The 18,426-nt window shown below is 36.3% G+C and overlaps 1 protein-coding gene across 3 annotated transcripts in view; it reads left to right on the top strand.

The window, feature by feature from the left end:
- The window catches only part of LOC133259160 (sodium channel protein type 1 subunit alpha), a 315,536-nt gene that overhangs the window by 26,786 nt on the left and 270,324 nt on the right, over positions 1–18,426 (top strand). For 2 of the 3 annotated variants that reach the window (XM_061436331.1, XM_061436340.1), the window contains exons 12-14: positions 110–283; positions 1,049–1,405; positions 3,996–4,472. The exons of the other annotated variant lie outside the window; for it this stretch is intronic. In XM_061436331.1, coding sequence (XP_061292315.1) covers positions 110–283; positions 1,049–1,405; positions 3,996–4,472 — 1,008 coding nt within the window. The remainder of the gene's footprint in view (positions 1–109; positions 284–1,048; positions 1,406–3,995; positions 4,473–18,426) is intronic. 3 annotated transcript variants of the gene reach the window in all.

An 18,426-nucleotide genomic window follows, 5' to 3' on the forward strand; every position in this document is an offset into this window, starting at 1 on the left:
ATAAAGCACATTGTCTGAAACACAGTAAATGCTGCACAAATAGTCATTATCATCATTAGGTTGTTTTCATACCTTTTAATACTAGATATATATTTTATTTCTCGTGTAGGTCTTTACTGGCATCTTTGCAGCTGAAATGGTTTTAAAACTAATTGCCATGGATCCATATGAGTATTTCCAAATAGGATGGAATATTTTTGATAGTCTTATTGTGACCTTAAGCTTAGTGGAACTTTTTCTATCAGATGTGGAAGGATTGTCAGTTCTACGATCATTCAGACTGGTAAATATAGACCCAACTTTGCCTTTATATTCTATGTATAAAGGGGTGATTCTTTGGTTTCACATTACTATTTTTTTTTTTAACTTTTGGAGATGTGATTCAAAATATAAGGTTAGATCTCAGTAGCTAGTAAAATGAAGTTCCTTCAGTAGCAAATGCACTTAAAGAGCTCAACAATATTTGAATGTTTTAATTTTGGGATCTTGAAGACATATTCAGTTCTACATGCTAGTATAATGATAGGGCAGTAATTTATATCACAATAAGAAGCTTATGGTTTATAGAATTTCAATCATTATAATATGTTCATAACTTTGTGGATTTCATAAAGTTTATCCCCTCAAAATTGCTGTCTGATGTCAAAAATATTTTTAAAAAAATGACTTTTTAATCCTTTTCCCTCTAATATATTGAACTTTCTCCTTATGTCAGCATGAAAAAAAATTGTGAAAGTATCAGAAAATAGAATTAAGGATAAATGATCAATTCTAAAGGATATAATATCTGATACTGTGATAAGAGATTTCCATAACTATCCTGAACTAAAATTACAGTTTCTTCAAAATATGTGTAGTAATTGTATAGTGGCAAATATAACAAAATAATAGGAATATTGACAGTAGATTAAAAATTAATAATAAAAATAATTGATTTTAACTAGATAATGATAATATTTTAGAATTAAATTTTGAAACAAAGTTCAAGACTGGAAACATTGAGAACTTTTTCATAAAAACTGATAATAAGTTTTGTGTTTACTCTTAGCTCCGAGTTTTCAAGTTAGCAAAATCTTGGCCAACACTGAACATGCTGATCAAGATCATTGGCAATTCAGTGGGGGCTCTGGGAAACCTAACCTTGGTGTTGGCCATCATCGTCTTCATTTTTGCTGTGGTTGGCATGCAGCTCTTTGGTAAGAGCTACAAAGAATGTGTTTGCAAGATCAATGAAGACTGTACACTCCCACGCTGGCACATGAATGACTTCTTCCACTCCTTCCTGATTGTGTTCCGGGTGCTGTGTGGAGAGTGGATAGAGACCATGTGGGACTGCATGGAGGTCGCCGGTCAAGCCATGTGCCTTATTGTTTACATGATGGTCATGGTCATTGGAAACCTGGTGGTATGTAATCGCCTGTTCATACATTTAAAATTCTCCGTAGAAAATTATTATATGATGATATGATCATTTATTTTTATAATTATAGGGTTAATTAGGTCTAAAGCCATTAATTGTAATAGAATATTGACTATTTTAATCCAGTGAAGAACAGAAAAGATAATGAGTTATTGTCTTAATTTCTCTGCCAGATAATGCTTATTTATAGCTTTCACAATATTTATTTTAATGGAAAGTTTTCATTTTTCTACTTCTTTCATTTTGATAGTAATGTCATATGAATTAATCCATGGTTTTCATGTCTTTTAAATGTTGATTCAAACATGAAGCTATGCTGGTAAACAGAATATGATTAAATTAATAATAACAAAATGAATTTATAATGGAACAAGGCAAATGGAAGGCCTAGTCCTGCTGTGTTAGTCATATATAAGACTAGCATCTATAACAAGTATCGGCAAACTGTATGGCCCAAGGGCCAAATCCTGCGCACTGCCTGTTTTTGTATGATTCCTGCAAAGCTAAAATGTTTTCTACATTTTAAAGTAGTTTAAAAATATAAAGAAAAATATTTTTTTGGCACAGGGAAATTAAATGAAATTCAAATTATAGTTTCTATAAGCAAAATTTATTGAAAACAGATATGCTTATTCATTTTCATGTTGTCTGTAGCTGTTTTACTCTACATAGACAGAGATCCTCTGTCCTACAAAGCCTAAATAATTTACTACCTGGCCCTTTTACAGAAAAAGTTTGCCCACCACTACTCTATAGCATCTCTTTTACAAGTGATCTGCTTCTCCATTACTGTTTTCTTAGCTTGTATGCCTTCTGTTTCCTTCTATCTTATACCTACCTGTTGGTGGGAATATTCAAGCTTAGAGGCAGGAGAAAATTGCAATAAAATGCTTTTCAGTGGCTCACTTCAGTTTTCAAAGCCATCATGTTCATTTGATGTAGTTGGTCAGCCAGTCATCAAGTATGGTTGTATATGGTAACAGCCATATGATTAGGACCTTCACTTCCCATTGACTTGAAAACAAGTTGCTAGATTTTTTTTTTTTTTTATCCTTGTAGCCCCCATGCCAGCTTGATAGTTGGTAAGAGAGTAGACGTAAATGTTCTCACTGCAAAAAAATAGTGGTAATTATGAGACATGATGGAGGTGTTCCTTGACACTATGGTGGTAATCATTTTGCTGTCTATATGCTCATCAAACCATGTTGTACACTTTAAACTTATACAATGTAATATGATAATTATATCTCAATTAAGCTGGAAAAGCTAAATCTAATTACAAATTTGAAGGGAAAAAAACTATTAATATTTGCAATGATTAAGAAAACTAAAGGGAAAATGAGCCCTTGGTTTGTCATCACCATTCTTATTAGAACACACACACATCAACGAACATATATTTTATAGCAAAAAATACTTTTTTATTGACAATGAAGACCAACAGGAAAATAGTCTCAAAATTTCTTAATGATTCATCAAATTGATTTCTGTGATTTTCTCTCCCCTCCATCTCAGATTCTTCTCTTAAGCCTGATATATTAACACAGACATTTTTTTACTTATGCTTTTCTACTTACATTTCTGAGAAATTATTCTAGATGTGACCAAAATTAGTGGTGAGTCCTTTTTCCTCAGTTTGGTATAATTTTGATTGTTTAAATGTGAAGTAGATGTTTCTGGCCATGAAAAGACTTACACGAAAGGGTTTTTCAGTTATCTTTTTTTTATATAAAATATTTTTAAAATATAATTTACATATTTTGAGCCCTCTGTGAGAATTTTTTAAAAAATAATATTCAGTTTACTTGTACCCTTACCTCTAGGAGGAAAACAGAAATGGTTTTGCACACAAAATTTTGCTTCAAGGACAGGAGTTATCCTGACCTGTTTTATAATATTTTCCAGGGCCAAAATGATTGACAGTAAAGCCACCCAATCATAATGCCATTATCTCATTTGAATTGGGTTCAATGGGCAGATCTTTTTCTTTGCTTTAAAAGTCTCATTAAGTTGCAAGTTGGCACAATTCTTGGACAGAATATTTTATTACAGGAACTCTGAAAGCATTGTATGTTCCACTTATTGCAATAAGTGAAGTTTATCTTCTGGGAAAAGTAAACGCAGATCTTGGCTTGTTACCTTCAGCACAACAGACACTAGTCACAATTTTCTTGTTCTACTTGTTTCTCACAGGTCAAATATTAAGTAAAGGCAAATGTCAAGAGGGCATTTTAGGTGCATAAAAGGGAATTTGGACACAGGTTTTCTGCTATAGAAATGAGTTTAGGAATGACATCACAGTAATGGTGAGGGAGCATTCTCTTTGCTCCTCATGCTGGCCCTTTAAGGCTCGGGCTGACCTCTGCTCCAGCGTTCACAGAGGCTCACACATGGGAGATTGATGAGAACTCTAGCTTCTCTGCTGCCCCATCCTGTGTTCTTATCTATGGATGAAGATGTATAGAGCTCTTCATTGCTGGTTTGGATTTTGGCCTATATTTCAGAAAACTGTATTTATGTTCTTTTTTATTTCCCATCTCCCTGTTTCTCCAACCCTATTCTCCTCCTGACATAGGTCCTCAACCTATTTCTTGCTTTATTACTGAGCTCATTTAGTTCAGACAATCTTACAGCCATTGAAGAAGACACTGATGCAAACAACCTCCAGATTGCAGTGGCCAGAATTAAGAAGGGAATAAATTACGTGAAACAAACCTTACGTGAGTTTGTTCTAAAAGCATTTTCCAAAAAGCCAAAGATTTCCAAAGAGATTAGACAAACAGAAGATCTAAATTGTAAAAAGGAAAACTACATCTCTAACCGCACACTTGCTGAAATGAGCAAGGATCACAAATTCCACAAAGAAAAAGATAAAACCAGTGGTTTTGGAAACAGCATGGACAAATACTTAATGGAAGAAAGTGATGGTCAGTCATTTATTCATAATCCCAGCCTCACAGTGACAGTACCAATTGCACCTGGGGAATCTGATTTGGAAATTATGAACACTGAGGAACTTAGCAGTGATTCAGATAGCGAATACAGCAAAGGGGTAAGATTGTTTTTTACATATATTGTTTAATGTTATTTATTATGAGTTAAAATTTCAGATTTTTGCTGTCATGAATTCTTTTCTAATATGCATACTAATAGGTACTTTGTGAATTTGTACAGTAACTTCCTGAAGGTTCACGTGGTAAGGTTTTACCTACTGGTTCTTAATAACTGATACAATCTTATTTAGCTAGATTTGAAAGTTTGGGAATATGTAAGTCTTCCTTTCCTTTATTCCGTTTGTCATCAACGGTAAAGTCATACGCAGTCTGCTTTAATAGTGTCTGTTGAATCCACAGCTCTTCTCCATCCCCTTTACCTTTGCCCTCTGCTTGGCTAAGCCATTTCCACATGGTGTCCCCACCGATATCTCTGCCTTCATTTTCCATCTACTCTAATCCATCTGTTTGATTAATTTTACTCAGGTCCAATCCTAATCACATCACTCCTTTGAAGTATCCTTGATCCCCAAGATAGATTTGAATTGTACACTGTAGGTAAAAGCCTTCATATCATGCCCTCACAACCAACTGACTGGCTGTGTCACCCTGGGGCTCCATACCCCTGAACCAAGCCAGTTTTCTTCTGGGCCACATACAACTCACAACCTGTGTGATTTTGCTTGGGGTCTCCTTCTTCAGTCAAAATCCTGAGTACGCCCTTTAAGACACAGCCCTCAGTTTCCTTGTATATAAAATTATTAGCCCTTATTAGGAGCTAGGTGACGGTTAAATGAATTGCACATGTAAAATGCTTAGAACAGTATTCACAGTGCTCAGAAGTTGTACTGATTATTTAGCATTATATTTTATATTCTTAAAAAATTATTATATGCATCAAATAGTACTATAAACTCATTGAGAACAGGAAGCTTCATTACAACTTTTTTGTATCCTCCTTCCCCACCTCCAGGGGCATATATTCAAAGTATTATTGAGCTGCATTTTTATTAATATAGAATATAATCATAAGTGAGTTTTATGACAGGATTTTTATGGCATCTCTCTAAAGTTTTAAGATACCATTTTACAATATTTTTCCTCTCTTTAGGTCACATCTGAAAATATTTGACACGTATTTCCCAAACATCTTCTATCTGCTTGGCCCTATATTAAGATCTGGGTTTCCCAGGTGGCACAGTGGGAAAGTGAAGAATCCACCTGCCAGTGCAGGAGACCCAAGAGATGTGGGTTCAGTCCCTGCATTGGGAAGAACCGCTGGAGTAGGAAATGACAATCCACTCCAGTATTCTTGCCTGGAGTATTCCATGGACAGAGGAACCTGGCAGGCTACAGTCCTTGGGGTCACAAAGAGTCAGACATGACTGAGTGAAGGAGCACACCACACACACACATATTAAGACCTATCCTTCTTAAATTTAGAGTGGATTTTGGAAAAAGATACACAGCTCTGTGTGTATGTGTGCACATGTGCATTGGCCATGTAACCAATACTAGGTACATAGTAAATGCTTAATACTTATTCACTAAATAAATACATGATTAATAAATTATGAATATATGTTTTAAGTAGCCAAAGAAATTATCTCCAAGATCACAAAGTAAGGAATAAAATATTTTATTTTTTATTTTAAAAATCTTTGCATGGAAGAGGTTAATAACTCCAAAGATTCAGAAGGTATAGTTGTTTTGGTTTGAAAGTAGAAAATTCGATTCCTCATACCCTGTGCAGAAGCAGTAATCTGGGTCTAGACTCATGTGAAAAGAAAAACGAATTCAATTACCCATTTTTCTGCCTACAAAGTTTAGAGTTGTAAAACCCTAACTGCCTAGCAGACTTTCTGAATAAGCTTAGATTCTGGGTGTTAAAGCACTGGGGTAGCTTGGGCTTCCCTTGTGGCTCAGCTGGTAAAGAATCTGCCTGTAGTGCAGGAGACCTGGGTTCGATCCCTCGGTTGGGAAGATCCCCTAGAGAAGGGAAAGGCTACCCACTCCAGTATTCTGGCCTAGAGAATTCCATGGACTATACAGTCCTTGGGGTCGCAAAGACTGAGCACGACTGAGCAACTTTCACATTTGAGAGGAATAATTTCTTACCTGGTCATTTTTTCTTTGCTCAAAGCCTGTGGCTATCCTTACATGGATCTCCTTAAGTCGCTGGCAAATATCATATTCTTAGTATGTTGAATTATAACATTTTAAAGGGAATCTAATAGACCTGTCCCATATAGCACCTCATTTTCTAATTCAGAAAGCCAGTAAGAGAAAGCAACTTTATCTACAGTTATGAAACTCGTTCAGGGCAGAGCAAAATCAAGTCCCAGTCTTGATGTGCATAAGTCTGCCTTTATTCTCCTGTCTTTGTCCCTTTCAGGGATAAAACTCACATTCCTAATGGGGTTCATACCCAGTTTGTCTCCCCTGGGATACTGAGCCATGCTTCTGAAGAACTTACATATCCTGTGGTATCCAGAGGAGGTTTGTGATGACATAGTATCCAACTCGGAGAAGGCAATGGCACCCCACTCCAGTACTCTTGCCTGGAAAATCCCATGGACAGAGGAGCCTGGTAGGCTGCAGTCCATGGGGTTGCTAAGATTTGGACACAACTGAGCAACTTCACTTTCACTTTTCACTTTCATGCATTGGAGAAGGAAATGGCAACCCACTCCAGTGTTCTTGCCTAGAGAATCCCAGGGACAGGAGAGCCTGGCGGGCTGCTGTCTATGGGGTCGCACAGAGTCGGACACGACTGAAGTGACTTAGCAGCAGCAGCAGTATCCAACTGTCTATAATTAATGATTTCATCTATAAGTTATTTGGTACTGAAATAGACTATTTTAACCATTCATAAAATTACTCTGCCACCTGTCCCATAAACCTTTCCTAAACCTAAAAAGCATGAAATTTAGTGCACTTAAACTGTGTTATCCAAAGACCATTTGATGGTAACTTAATATTTTTAATTATCATTGAGTTTTTTTATGACATTGTAGTCATAACTACTTGAGAAAAAATACATTTTTTCTATTTCATAGAAATGGAAATACATGGCATCATTTTCAGGAGCTTGAGGCTACCTTGTAGGTCATAATTTAAAATACATAAACTAGTTTCTTTAAGTCATTTGCACAGTATTTGAGTTGGTAAGCTCTAAACAAATTGGAGAAGGAAATGGCAACCCACTCCAGTATTCTTGCCTGGAGAATCCCAGGGACAGAGGAGCCTGATGGGCTTCCGTTTATGGGGTCGCACAGAGTCAGACATGACTGATGCAACTTAGCAGCAGCAGCAGCAAACAAATGTTAGGTATCGTGTTTATTATTGTATTCATCATCATTATTAGCCTCTAGAAATTCAGATTTTAAATTATGGGCTTTGAAATTTTGTCCTTAAGACATTTTCCATGACATATCTCAAAAGTGTGTCACCCTGAGTGTATTCAAACCCGCTTGACTATATACTGGACTTGAGAAGTAATGAAATTTCAAGATCTATAAGAAATTTGTTACGTAGTATTAAGCAGTTGCCAACTGTAACAACCTGCATCTAGTCTTCCTCTCCAGTGCCTTGTGATTTAAATGTTTCTAGTTATGACTTGGTTTTATTTTTCAATTCAGAACACTAAAAGGAATTCACATTTCCTTATTTACCTGAAGTGTTTCTACATCATTTCAGGCTAAGCTCTCTGCTCTAATTCCCCTAATCTTCAGCTCCCATTGAGTTCCCAGTTTTTTAATTGCTTATTCTCTCCTTTGTATCTTTCCTATATTTTCATCTTTGAAATAATTCTTGATGAACTTTTCCCAAAAAGGCAAATCATGATTATCCAACAGAAAATATTGCCCAACTGAATGTCGGTTATTTAAGTCTTAAGCACTACCTGGAGTATGGTGAAGAAGGCAGCCTCTGGAGAGAGAATTCTTGCCTTAGATCTTAGCCTTAATATTTACTGTCTCCATGGTTTGAGCAATTTACAAAATCCTCTGGTTATTTTTTTCTAGTTTACTTACATGCAAAATAGAATTATAATCAAGATTACATTATTTGGGTAAACAAACAAGTGCTTGCTGAAAAATAAGTGCCCAATTAACAATTGCCATAGGTATGAAATTGAGTAGTCATGTACATACTGTAAGCAGCTATTTGCTACAGGTTAAATTTTTATGTGTAAAGACAAATGTAGGAGCTTGTTGCAAATGCCCGTTCTGGGCTGCATCCTGCAAATGCTCTCTAAGTCTGGATGCACTCAGAATCCTTGCCGCGGTGCTCCCAGTGACCACTGTGATGGATTGGTGGGCATAAATGAACCTAATTCATCTCTGGCTTGTCTTGATCCAGGTTTCTGAAAATTCATTTTCTTTATTCAAGGGCTGGGGATATATTCTACATTTGTCTGTTTAAGAATCTGCATTTTGAACAGGGGGAAATAACATCTCTGACCTTTCCTACTTTCCCCTTCCCCATCTGGAAAATAAATCCACCCTGTCTGTTATGACCTAACATCCTTTTTTTCTTTTTTCTGCCCTCTTCTAGCATTAGCTCTCAGGCAAGTTTTCTTCTTCTGATAGACAGTTAGATATATACACTCCAGAATGAAGGCAAAATACTTTGTCATCAAACACCTTATCAGAAAATGACCAGAGATGAGTTCAAGTAAGGTGTTGAGTAAAATATCTTAAGAGTTTTGAGGCAATAATTGGCATTAGAACGCCAGCATTTCTCTGAGGATGAGTCTGTCTCAGAATCAAGAAAGACATGCTGTCATCTCTAGGGACCCATGAGAATAAGGCTCCTGTCACTGCTTCTCGGAATACACGCTGAACTGATGGCCACCCTCAGAATCAATCTCCTCCTGGGGTGCAGTGCAGCCCTCGGCAAACATTAACACACTGCAGATTTTCACCATTAGCATTGAAGTGCTTCATTATTATGAGCCTCAAATGAAGCATGAAATGCATCCATTCATTCAATAAATATTTATTGAGATCTACTATGCTCCAGGCATTGTGCTAATAGTTGCTTAGAGAAAAAAAAAATTTTTTTTCAGCCAGGTGCAATAATTCAATGTGATTGGCATCTGGCTTAATTTTTTTTTCTGTTTTTAAATCGTGCCAAATCTCAAAATTGAAAGTTGTAAAAAACTAAATTACTAAGCTTTTTTTAATGGAGAGCTCTTTCTTAGAGGGTTAAAGGGACATCCTTTTGTTTTCCGTTATTACAGATTACTTCCTTTTTTGCTTTCAAGATGAAAGAAAAATAACCAGTTTATAGACTTGTGATGTTAATTATAGACTTGTGATGTTAATTTTGAATGTGTGTGTAAATTTCAGGGGAAAACGTTAAATTTATCCATTTTATTTCTCCAAATATTTTAAAACATAACAGTCATGTGGTTTTTGGAATAAATTCTGACAGGTTTCAGAGACGCTGGTAGCTATGAATCTAAAACCCTAAATCTTCTTTAATGCTCTTTTGACGAATGTATTATCAATGCTTGCTAAAGTGAATTTGTTCATCTTGTGTACTCAGCAGAGAGGAAAACATCTCACAGAAAGATCTCCCCATTCATTCTTCCTCTATCCAAATGCAAATACTTAGCTTTCCTCAGTGGTTTTTCAGTGTTTTGAAACCAAGTTGTGATGGAGCTAGCAGAGGTCCTTAGAGAAAGGAGAGAGAGCAATGAAACTTTCAAATTTACCTAATCAAACTTCTCACCTTCAAGGGAGTGTCATTTAAAACATTGCAAAAACAGTTATGCAAAATTTATGTTCTTAAAGGAAGTGAAGGCCACCTAAAGCCCTCATTCACTTTGATTATTGTGGGAGAAAAAATTGCAAAGGAATCCATGAGTAAATATTCCATTAACTGTGGCTATTCATTTTTTCAACTTCCATTTCCTAAGCACCTGCTTGTTGCCGTATGCCTGCCGGATTCTAGAAAGACGTCAGCAGTGTACTCATTTCCTCAGGAGATGTGGTTCAGAGTCTTCTTGGTCTATGGTGTTGTAAAGTGTTGTAAGTGGTAAAGAGTAAAGCTAGGTTCCTACCTTTGAGTTAAAACACCCACAAAAATCAGGAATTATAAATATATATATAAAAATAATTAAAACAGATTTTTTAGAAAACATATTGAGGCAGGATAAGGATAGGGTGACTAACCTTGACAATAAATTGGAGTACTTCACAATGGGGATGCCAGTTGAAGTATGTTTTATGATAAAAAGAATTCATCAGGTGAGAGAAAGAGTAGGGAGAGAAGGGGAGGAATGGAGGGAGACAGAGACGAAGAAGGACAAAGAAACACCTTTCTGGTAGATGTAAAAGGCCCAGCCTGTGTGGAAGCATCCAGATACAAAAACACCCATTAAAGACATGAGAGGATGGCCACATAGGATGCAGTAGGTGACTGAGGTTGATTGGAGCCAGATAGTGAGTGACGACTTACTGTGATTTGGAGATTGAAGTAGGTTTCTTTTTATTTAACAGAAAGGGAAAACTTTGTCTTGTTGTGTTATTCTTTGTTGTTAGCAGACTTCTACTTTTAAAGGAAGTTTGGGGGTGTAATAAAGGTGAGGAAGCAGAGAGGATGGAAAGTTGTTGCAACCGTCCTAAGGACACTTGATGGAGGCTCAAGGTCAGGGAGTGATGGTGACACTTGGGATAAGTGAAAGACACTTCCAAGCTAAACTATAAGGGCTCAAGGTCTGGATATGTGAATTATGAGCTGTTTCAAAGGGCATATTCATTTTCTGTGGCTGCCATAACAGCGTATCAGAGACCCGGGGCTTTGTACAACAAGAACTGTATTCTCTGATAGTTCTAGAGGCTGTAAGTCTGAAACTTATGTGTCAGCAGGGCTATGCTCTCTCAGTGGGCTCTAAAAAGGATTCTCCCTTGCTTTTTCCTAGCTTCTGGTGGTGGTCTTTCATCCTTAGCCTTCATGATTAGCAGCTGCATCACTCTGATCTCTGCTTCTTTTGTCACATGGGATTCTTCCTGTCTTTTCTTTTTATAAGGACACTAATTATATTGGATTAGGGCCCACCTCAGTGACCTCATCTTAACTTGGCTACATCTGCAGAGACCCTCTTTCCATGTAAGTTCATATTCAAAGGTAACAGGCATTAGAACTTCAACATATATTTTGGAAGATACAAAGTAATTCATAATAAAAGAGTTTTGGCTTAGACGACTGGATGGATATTGATGCTGTTAAAAATATGCAGGAGGGAAATATTAAGGGGGTAGGGGAGAGAGAGTTTAATTTGGGGACATCTTAATTGTATTCTACTCACAGGATAGCTAAGTGATAGTGAACAGTAGATATTTGGAGGTTTTAAGAAGATAACTCAGAGTTGTAGACAGCTTGGAATTTTGTATGTAAATTTTAGGTCAGGTTCCCTGGGAAACCAACTGTGAGTAGTGTTTTCAGGTTAAACACCTAACGCCTGTATGAAATGATGGAAGCTAGTTGATTGGGCCGAGGGAGGAGTTGACATGCTCTGCAGTTGTAGCAGAGGGTTCAGCTGGTTCTATAGACATCGCTGGTATGTATGAGCCTTTGGAGTAATCCCAGATCAAAGCAAGGCTCAGGACCTGTGTGCCCTGAACCCATCAGTCATTGGATACAGGTTCTCCCTCCACTCTTCCAGGGAAGGGAGTATGACCTTGGGTAAGGCAGCTCCCTTCTGTATTTCATTTCCCAGAGAGGGACTCAGCTGTGAGCCTTCAGCTGCCAATACTCCTAGAAGGTGGAGGAATGAGTAGCTTGTTTGAAAGGCAGATCTGGGCAGTGCAACCACAGTATCCACTGCAATACAGGGACCACAGGAGGAAGAGGACAAGTGAATAACTTGACAAGTGGACATGAAAGCAAGCACCAAAGAGACCAAGGAGAGAATGTATATATTAGCCACTTTCATATACGCTATATAACTTTCCTCCTTACAGCAACCTGGGAAAGAGGGTGATGTTAATCTATATTCACAGATAACTAAAATGCTAAAGCATTAAGAAATAGTGCAGGTTAGTTGCTGATGTTTCTGAGAGTCATTTTAAATTTGAACTCCAGGCTTTAACCACCTCTAATACATATCATGGAAAGGCAAAAGCATGAGTAGGAATGTATTCTCTGTTATATCCCTGCAATGCTGCAATTCATGGTCAGATTTTCTGTTATAATGGTATTGTGCATTTGCTGATTCATGTTCAGTTTCTAGTCCTCCTTAGTGCTAATTTATTAGCTTATAGTCTACTTTCAAAATATAACACAAAGCAGAACAAAGCACATTCCATGAGAAAATGAGAAGCCAGTCCAATGAGGATGCGTTGAGTAACGGATTCTATTAGATTGAAGGCACATGAAAGGAAGTGGCACCTAAGCTAGACATTAAAGAATGGAGATCATATTTTTGTGTGAATGTGGTAGGGATGGAAACCCCAGGCAGAGGAACAAACAGTCGTGCTATTCATCTGATTCACTTAATCACTTATCCATCCACCCATTCATCTATTCAGTATTCAGTTTCTGCAAGCCATCATGTTTTGAGAAACTTTGTGTGCTTACTTGTTATTGCTTCCTTTTATTGATTTGATACAAATTTTAAATATTTGCAGTCATCGAGGTTGAATATTTCATGTTTTTTACTATATGGTGGTTTATGTTGAATATTTTATGTTTTTTACTATATGGTGGTTTATGTTGAATATTTTATGTGTTTTACTATGTGGTGGTTTTATTACACTGTTGTCAGGTCTGTCTCTCCTAAGATTTTTGTAAAGTTTTTTTCCACTAAGAGGCAGTTGCAGGCAGTTTAGATTTCTTCTCATTATTCCATTTTAGAAAATATATTAATTTTTCCAGAAATTCATTTGATTTGGCAATATTCAATTATGCTTCTGGGGGGAGCTGACATCCCTATCTTTGATGCATAGATTCTTACAAAGACAAACCAGAATACCCCTATAGGATTTCACTTAGATCATCTTTTTGCAGATTGGTTCTAAACTGTTTAAAATTTTTTCCTCTTTATTGCATTTGTTCATGTGTCTAAAAATGATGAAATTTTGGTCTGATGTTTTTAAATCAATGTTTCTTAATTGTTATATTTTGATAAATTTGAAAACATTCCTTTCATGTAATATCGTTTGAAATGTCAAAATTAAATCATCAATGCTAATTTTACAGTATGCTTCAAAAACCATATAGTGGCACTCTCACCCCACTCCAAAATTGAGGATGACTTCCTTTAAAATGTCTTATGAAAAGCAAACAGAATGCAAAAGGTTGCCTTCAGAAATTACAGTATTTAATTCATCTCATAAAAAACAGAATGATATAACTGTTTAGTTCATTGTTTACAGTCTGTGCTATTACTCTGTGGCAAATATATTTCTATGTGTTTAGCATATAGCATGCATTGTCAAATGTAACTAATTTCTACTTACAGGTATGTTGACTTTAAACACTTAAATCAGTTGATTAAGCTGTTCCATCATGCTCCACTTCCACACCTCAGTACCTAACTTTCTTACTTCTCACAGGGGTAAAAACAAACTGGATCCATCAAGGATGCAGCTCTGTGCTTTTAACCAGGCAGAGACATATGTGACCACTTTTACACAGGTTACCTAAAAAAAAATTCATACATATGTATATGATATTTTTTTTCAGTGTCATGCATGCTGTTCAGCTACAAAATCTCTCTGCCTGACCCATTGCAAGAAAGTAGAAACATACAATTGTGCCATAGATAAATTGACATCACAGCATGTCACGGGCAGTTCTATCTATTTTTGTTATTCTCTCGATGACTCCCTTGGTATATCTCTCATGTCCTTAGGTGATTTCAAGTGCATGAGCTATAGATTTTTATTGGATAGATTATTAAAATAAGGTATAGCATGTAACAGAAACCACTGAAGCAGCATTTAATTTAAAAACCTCTATCAACTTCCCCTCCTAATTTAAGCTTTACGGTTGACCCTTGAACAACAGGGGTTTGAACTGCATGGTTCGACTTATAAAGTGATTTTTTTCAATAGTAAATAATACGGTACTACATGATCCATGGTTGGTTGAATCCACAGTTGCGGAACAGAGGATCTGAGGAACCGTGAGTGTGGAGGGCTGACTGTAAGTTTTAATCAGATGTTAGACTGCATGGAGGATTGTGCCCTGACCCCCATGATGTTCAAGGGTCAACTGTATATGTATAGATATATATCATATTAACTTGTCAGGCTTACTGAGATAAGAGTAGAGTTTTAATATTCTCACCATAACAACAACAACAAAAACGGTGATTATGTGAGGTGAAGGATGTGTTAACTAACCTTATTATGGTAAACATTTCACCGTATATTCATGTAATCTAATCACCTTGTTTACCTTAAATTTACACAGTGCCATATGTCAATTACATCTCGGGGGAAAAATTAAGATTGTCACATTAAAGTCAGTAAATTAAAATTTTATTAAGAAATATTTTGTGGGAGTATTATTTCAGGTATAAACATAAAAATCTTGTAACAAGAAAAGACCATTCTAGTGCTGGTCTATAATTCACAGGTTAAGGAAATTGAGGCTCGTGCAGTTTCTGAGGACGCATGTAGAACCCTGAAGACAGAGACAGGGTTACCCAGCTTCTAGGCCAAACTTTGCATATATTTTGAAATAGTTTTAAGCAAAATGATAACTAGGGCTTTATTCCCTTATTGATTCAGTAATTAACATTTGATTTTTATTTGATCATATGTAAAGTATATCATTAATAATTTACTGGGCCTATGAATGAATGAGTTATAAATGCCTGAAATGATTAATTTGATTCCAGAATCAATTTTATACACTGATGAGAGTAAGTTTCTGATTATGTACATTTGGCCCCCTGTACCTATGGGTTCTGCATGTGCAGATTCAATCAGCTAGGGATCAAAAATATTCCAGAAAAGTCCAAATAGCAAAACATGATTTACCTGCATGCCAGCAAGTATTTACATGCATTTGCATTGTATTTACAACTGTTTACATAGCATTCACATTGTATTAGCTATCATAAGTAATTTAGATATGATTTAAACTATAAGGGATATATAAAGTATAAAGGATGTACATAGGCTATATGTAAATACTATACCTTTTTATATAAGGGACTTGAACTTATGCAGATTTTGATATCTTCTGTGTATATCTGTGATTATCTCATAAGGAGATAGATACACAGAGTAGCCTCAAGAAGATAAAAAGTTTAAGTGGAACATATTATGAAGTGGACACTAAATCTGTCAATAAGACATAAAACACTTTCTTAAAATTAGAAACAGATTAATATGAATTGCTATAACTAAAGTCTAACATATAAAAAATATGCTACTCAGATATAATATCTTGTTTTAATTTTAGTATAGCTTGTTGAATGACTGAACTGGAAGGAAAAACCCATGTTAATAGGAATCATGCTTTTTTTTATACTTAATAGAGTTCATGTTTTTAATTTATTTGTCATTGTTAGAATGTTTCTATTACTGTTTTCAATAATGAAAGCAAAACTTTATCCTGAAGTTCATACGCTCTAGGAATAATAATGCTCAGTTTCAAATTTAAAAAGAAGCATATAGTTTGTTCTAGTTTACTTGCAGTTAATTTTAAAGGAATTCCTGAGTAAAAGACATATTTTTGTATTTGAGATTGATGATGATTTAGAGGCAATATTGTCTTAGAAAACTATTTTGCTCCAAAGTGTAGTCAGTCCTCCTTCTAGAACCTAAGTAAAGATACATACATATGCAATAGAATCTATATATGTATAGGTAAAACACTATTTTTGAGAAAACTATGTTTAGAAATACATATAGATACACACATATATATGCATGTATGTGTGTATGTGTGCTTAATTACTAAATTATTATTACTTTTTTCTTGTTATCAAACTATATTAGAGAACATGAGGTGCATATTAAGGAATGGTCATTCTCTAGATAAAGGCTCAGTTGCAAAGAATGACTTGAAATATTTTCTTTGGCAGAAAAAATATATTTTTATCAGTGCCAAATTCTATTTTTACACTGTGTTTTCAATATTAGAAGCCTGGATATATTTTTAAAAAATGGTAATTGTTGTATTATTGGAATTGTCATTCCTTGTCCTTCCTCCTTACAAGTGGATAGTTTTAGGAAATAGTATTCATCATTCAGAGGTACAGGCAGTTTGTTCTTCGTCATTTCTTTTTTTATTATTGATAATTTGTAGCGATCTTAAGTCACAGAGTACGTGCTTTTACCTCACATTTTGCTGTCATGTTTGCCTGTGTCCCGATCCTTATTTACCAACTTGCAGTATTCTAGCAGGCCTCAAAAGTAGAACTGTTTAAATATTTGTTCCCAAAACTTTTAAGGTATTCTTTCTGATTTGACCCACTGCATTCCAGCTATTTATATACTCTTCTCTGCAAATAGCACAAAGCCCCTGAATACCAATTGTTGTTTTACCTTTCAAGACCTTGAATGCCAGGGTGAATGCCATTTTCCATTAGAAAGAAGTGGATGAAACTGTAGGATCTGGCTGGGAAGTCTAAAACCAGTCCAATCTTCTTATATGACCAAACTTTCTTGCATTTTTTTGTTTGCTTTTATATGCAAGATCGTATCTTTCAGTCGCATAAATTGTCATGTATTGGACAGAAATTACCCTAGGTACAAGACTTTAAGAAAACAAAGAACTTTTAGTAAAGTGTTTGCTTTGAGTTTCCTGGTGGTGACTGAGATTTTACTTCATTATTTCTCCATTATCTAAAACTATAAACCAATTGATCATAAGATGGAACTGTTAAGTGGGTTTCCTGCTGAATGAACAACAGCTGTTCCCCCAGAGCCTATGCAGCTTCTCTAATATCAATAAACAAAACACTAGGAAAGGAAAAACTCTGTTTTCTTGTCCTTTATTTTAGAAAGTGCTGGTGTTTTAGTGCCCTTAATGTGGAGCCCTATGCAAGGTCACAGGTATGGAGCCCTGTACCAGGGTCACAGGATAAAAATCTCTGGAACTACCAAGCCCCATAGCAACTGTTTCCATGAGCCTCTGGATCTAAACTGGCCAGTTCCCTGACCCCATATTAAGTAAAATACCCACCCTATTATCCACTCCATAGTATCCTAACCAATCACCCAGTGCCACCATTCCAGTAGGAATTTTCTCTGTCTTGAGACTATAAAAAGTGGCTGCTAGCCTGCAAAAGGGTTCGGCTCTCCCTTGAGCCAGCCCACTGTTCTAATGGTGTCTCTCACTCTAATAAACTTTACTCTCTGCTCATTCTGTCTCATGTCTGGAAATTCTTTTCCAACCCGCACACAGACCACAACATTTTTGGTGGCCCGTACTTGGACTTGGGGTCTCTTCCCCTACCTCCTCACTTCTCCTTTCTCATAAGGACCCTCTGCAAACAGGCAAGTGGCTGTGGAAGCAGCTGAGGAATTCTGGCCAGGGTTACTCTCCAGTGTAACTCTCCACAGTGAGCGCCACTGCTCACTGGGCCCCAGTAGCTTCCGTCCAAATGGGTGATAGTCTCTCTGACTCCTTTCCAACTGAGGAATAGGCCGACCAATATTGCTCTGGGGCTTGGTCAGTTCCAGAGATTTTTATCCTGTGGCCTCGGTACAGGGCTCCACGCCTGTGAACTTGATATAGGGCTCCACACTTAACTATGTGAGAAAAGAATTTAACTAGTAAATAAACTATTTTGTACTAACCTAAATGGAAGCAAAATGAAAATTTAGACCACAGAGAGGAAAAAATATTTAATATTCCACTGATGAATGATATCTGGTATCATTGATGAATGATGTCTGGTTGCAAAGATACAACTGAGCTAGGAAACTGAACTTAACTGATCTGGTACATTTTTTACCTTGGAGCATTATGTTTTAAATATAATCTTGAGAGAAAGCAGAATTCCAGAGAGACCAGAAGAGGATTTGAGGGGCTTTATGG

This window comes from Bos javanicus, chromosome 2 (genome assembly GCF_032452875.1).
Source record: "Bos javanicus breed banteng chromosome 2, ARS-OSU_banteng_1.0, whole genome shotgun sequence".
NCBI classification, from domain to species: Eukaryota; Metazoa; Chordata; class Mammalia; order Artiodactyla; family Bovidae; genus Bos; species Bos javanicus.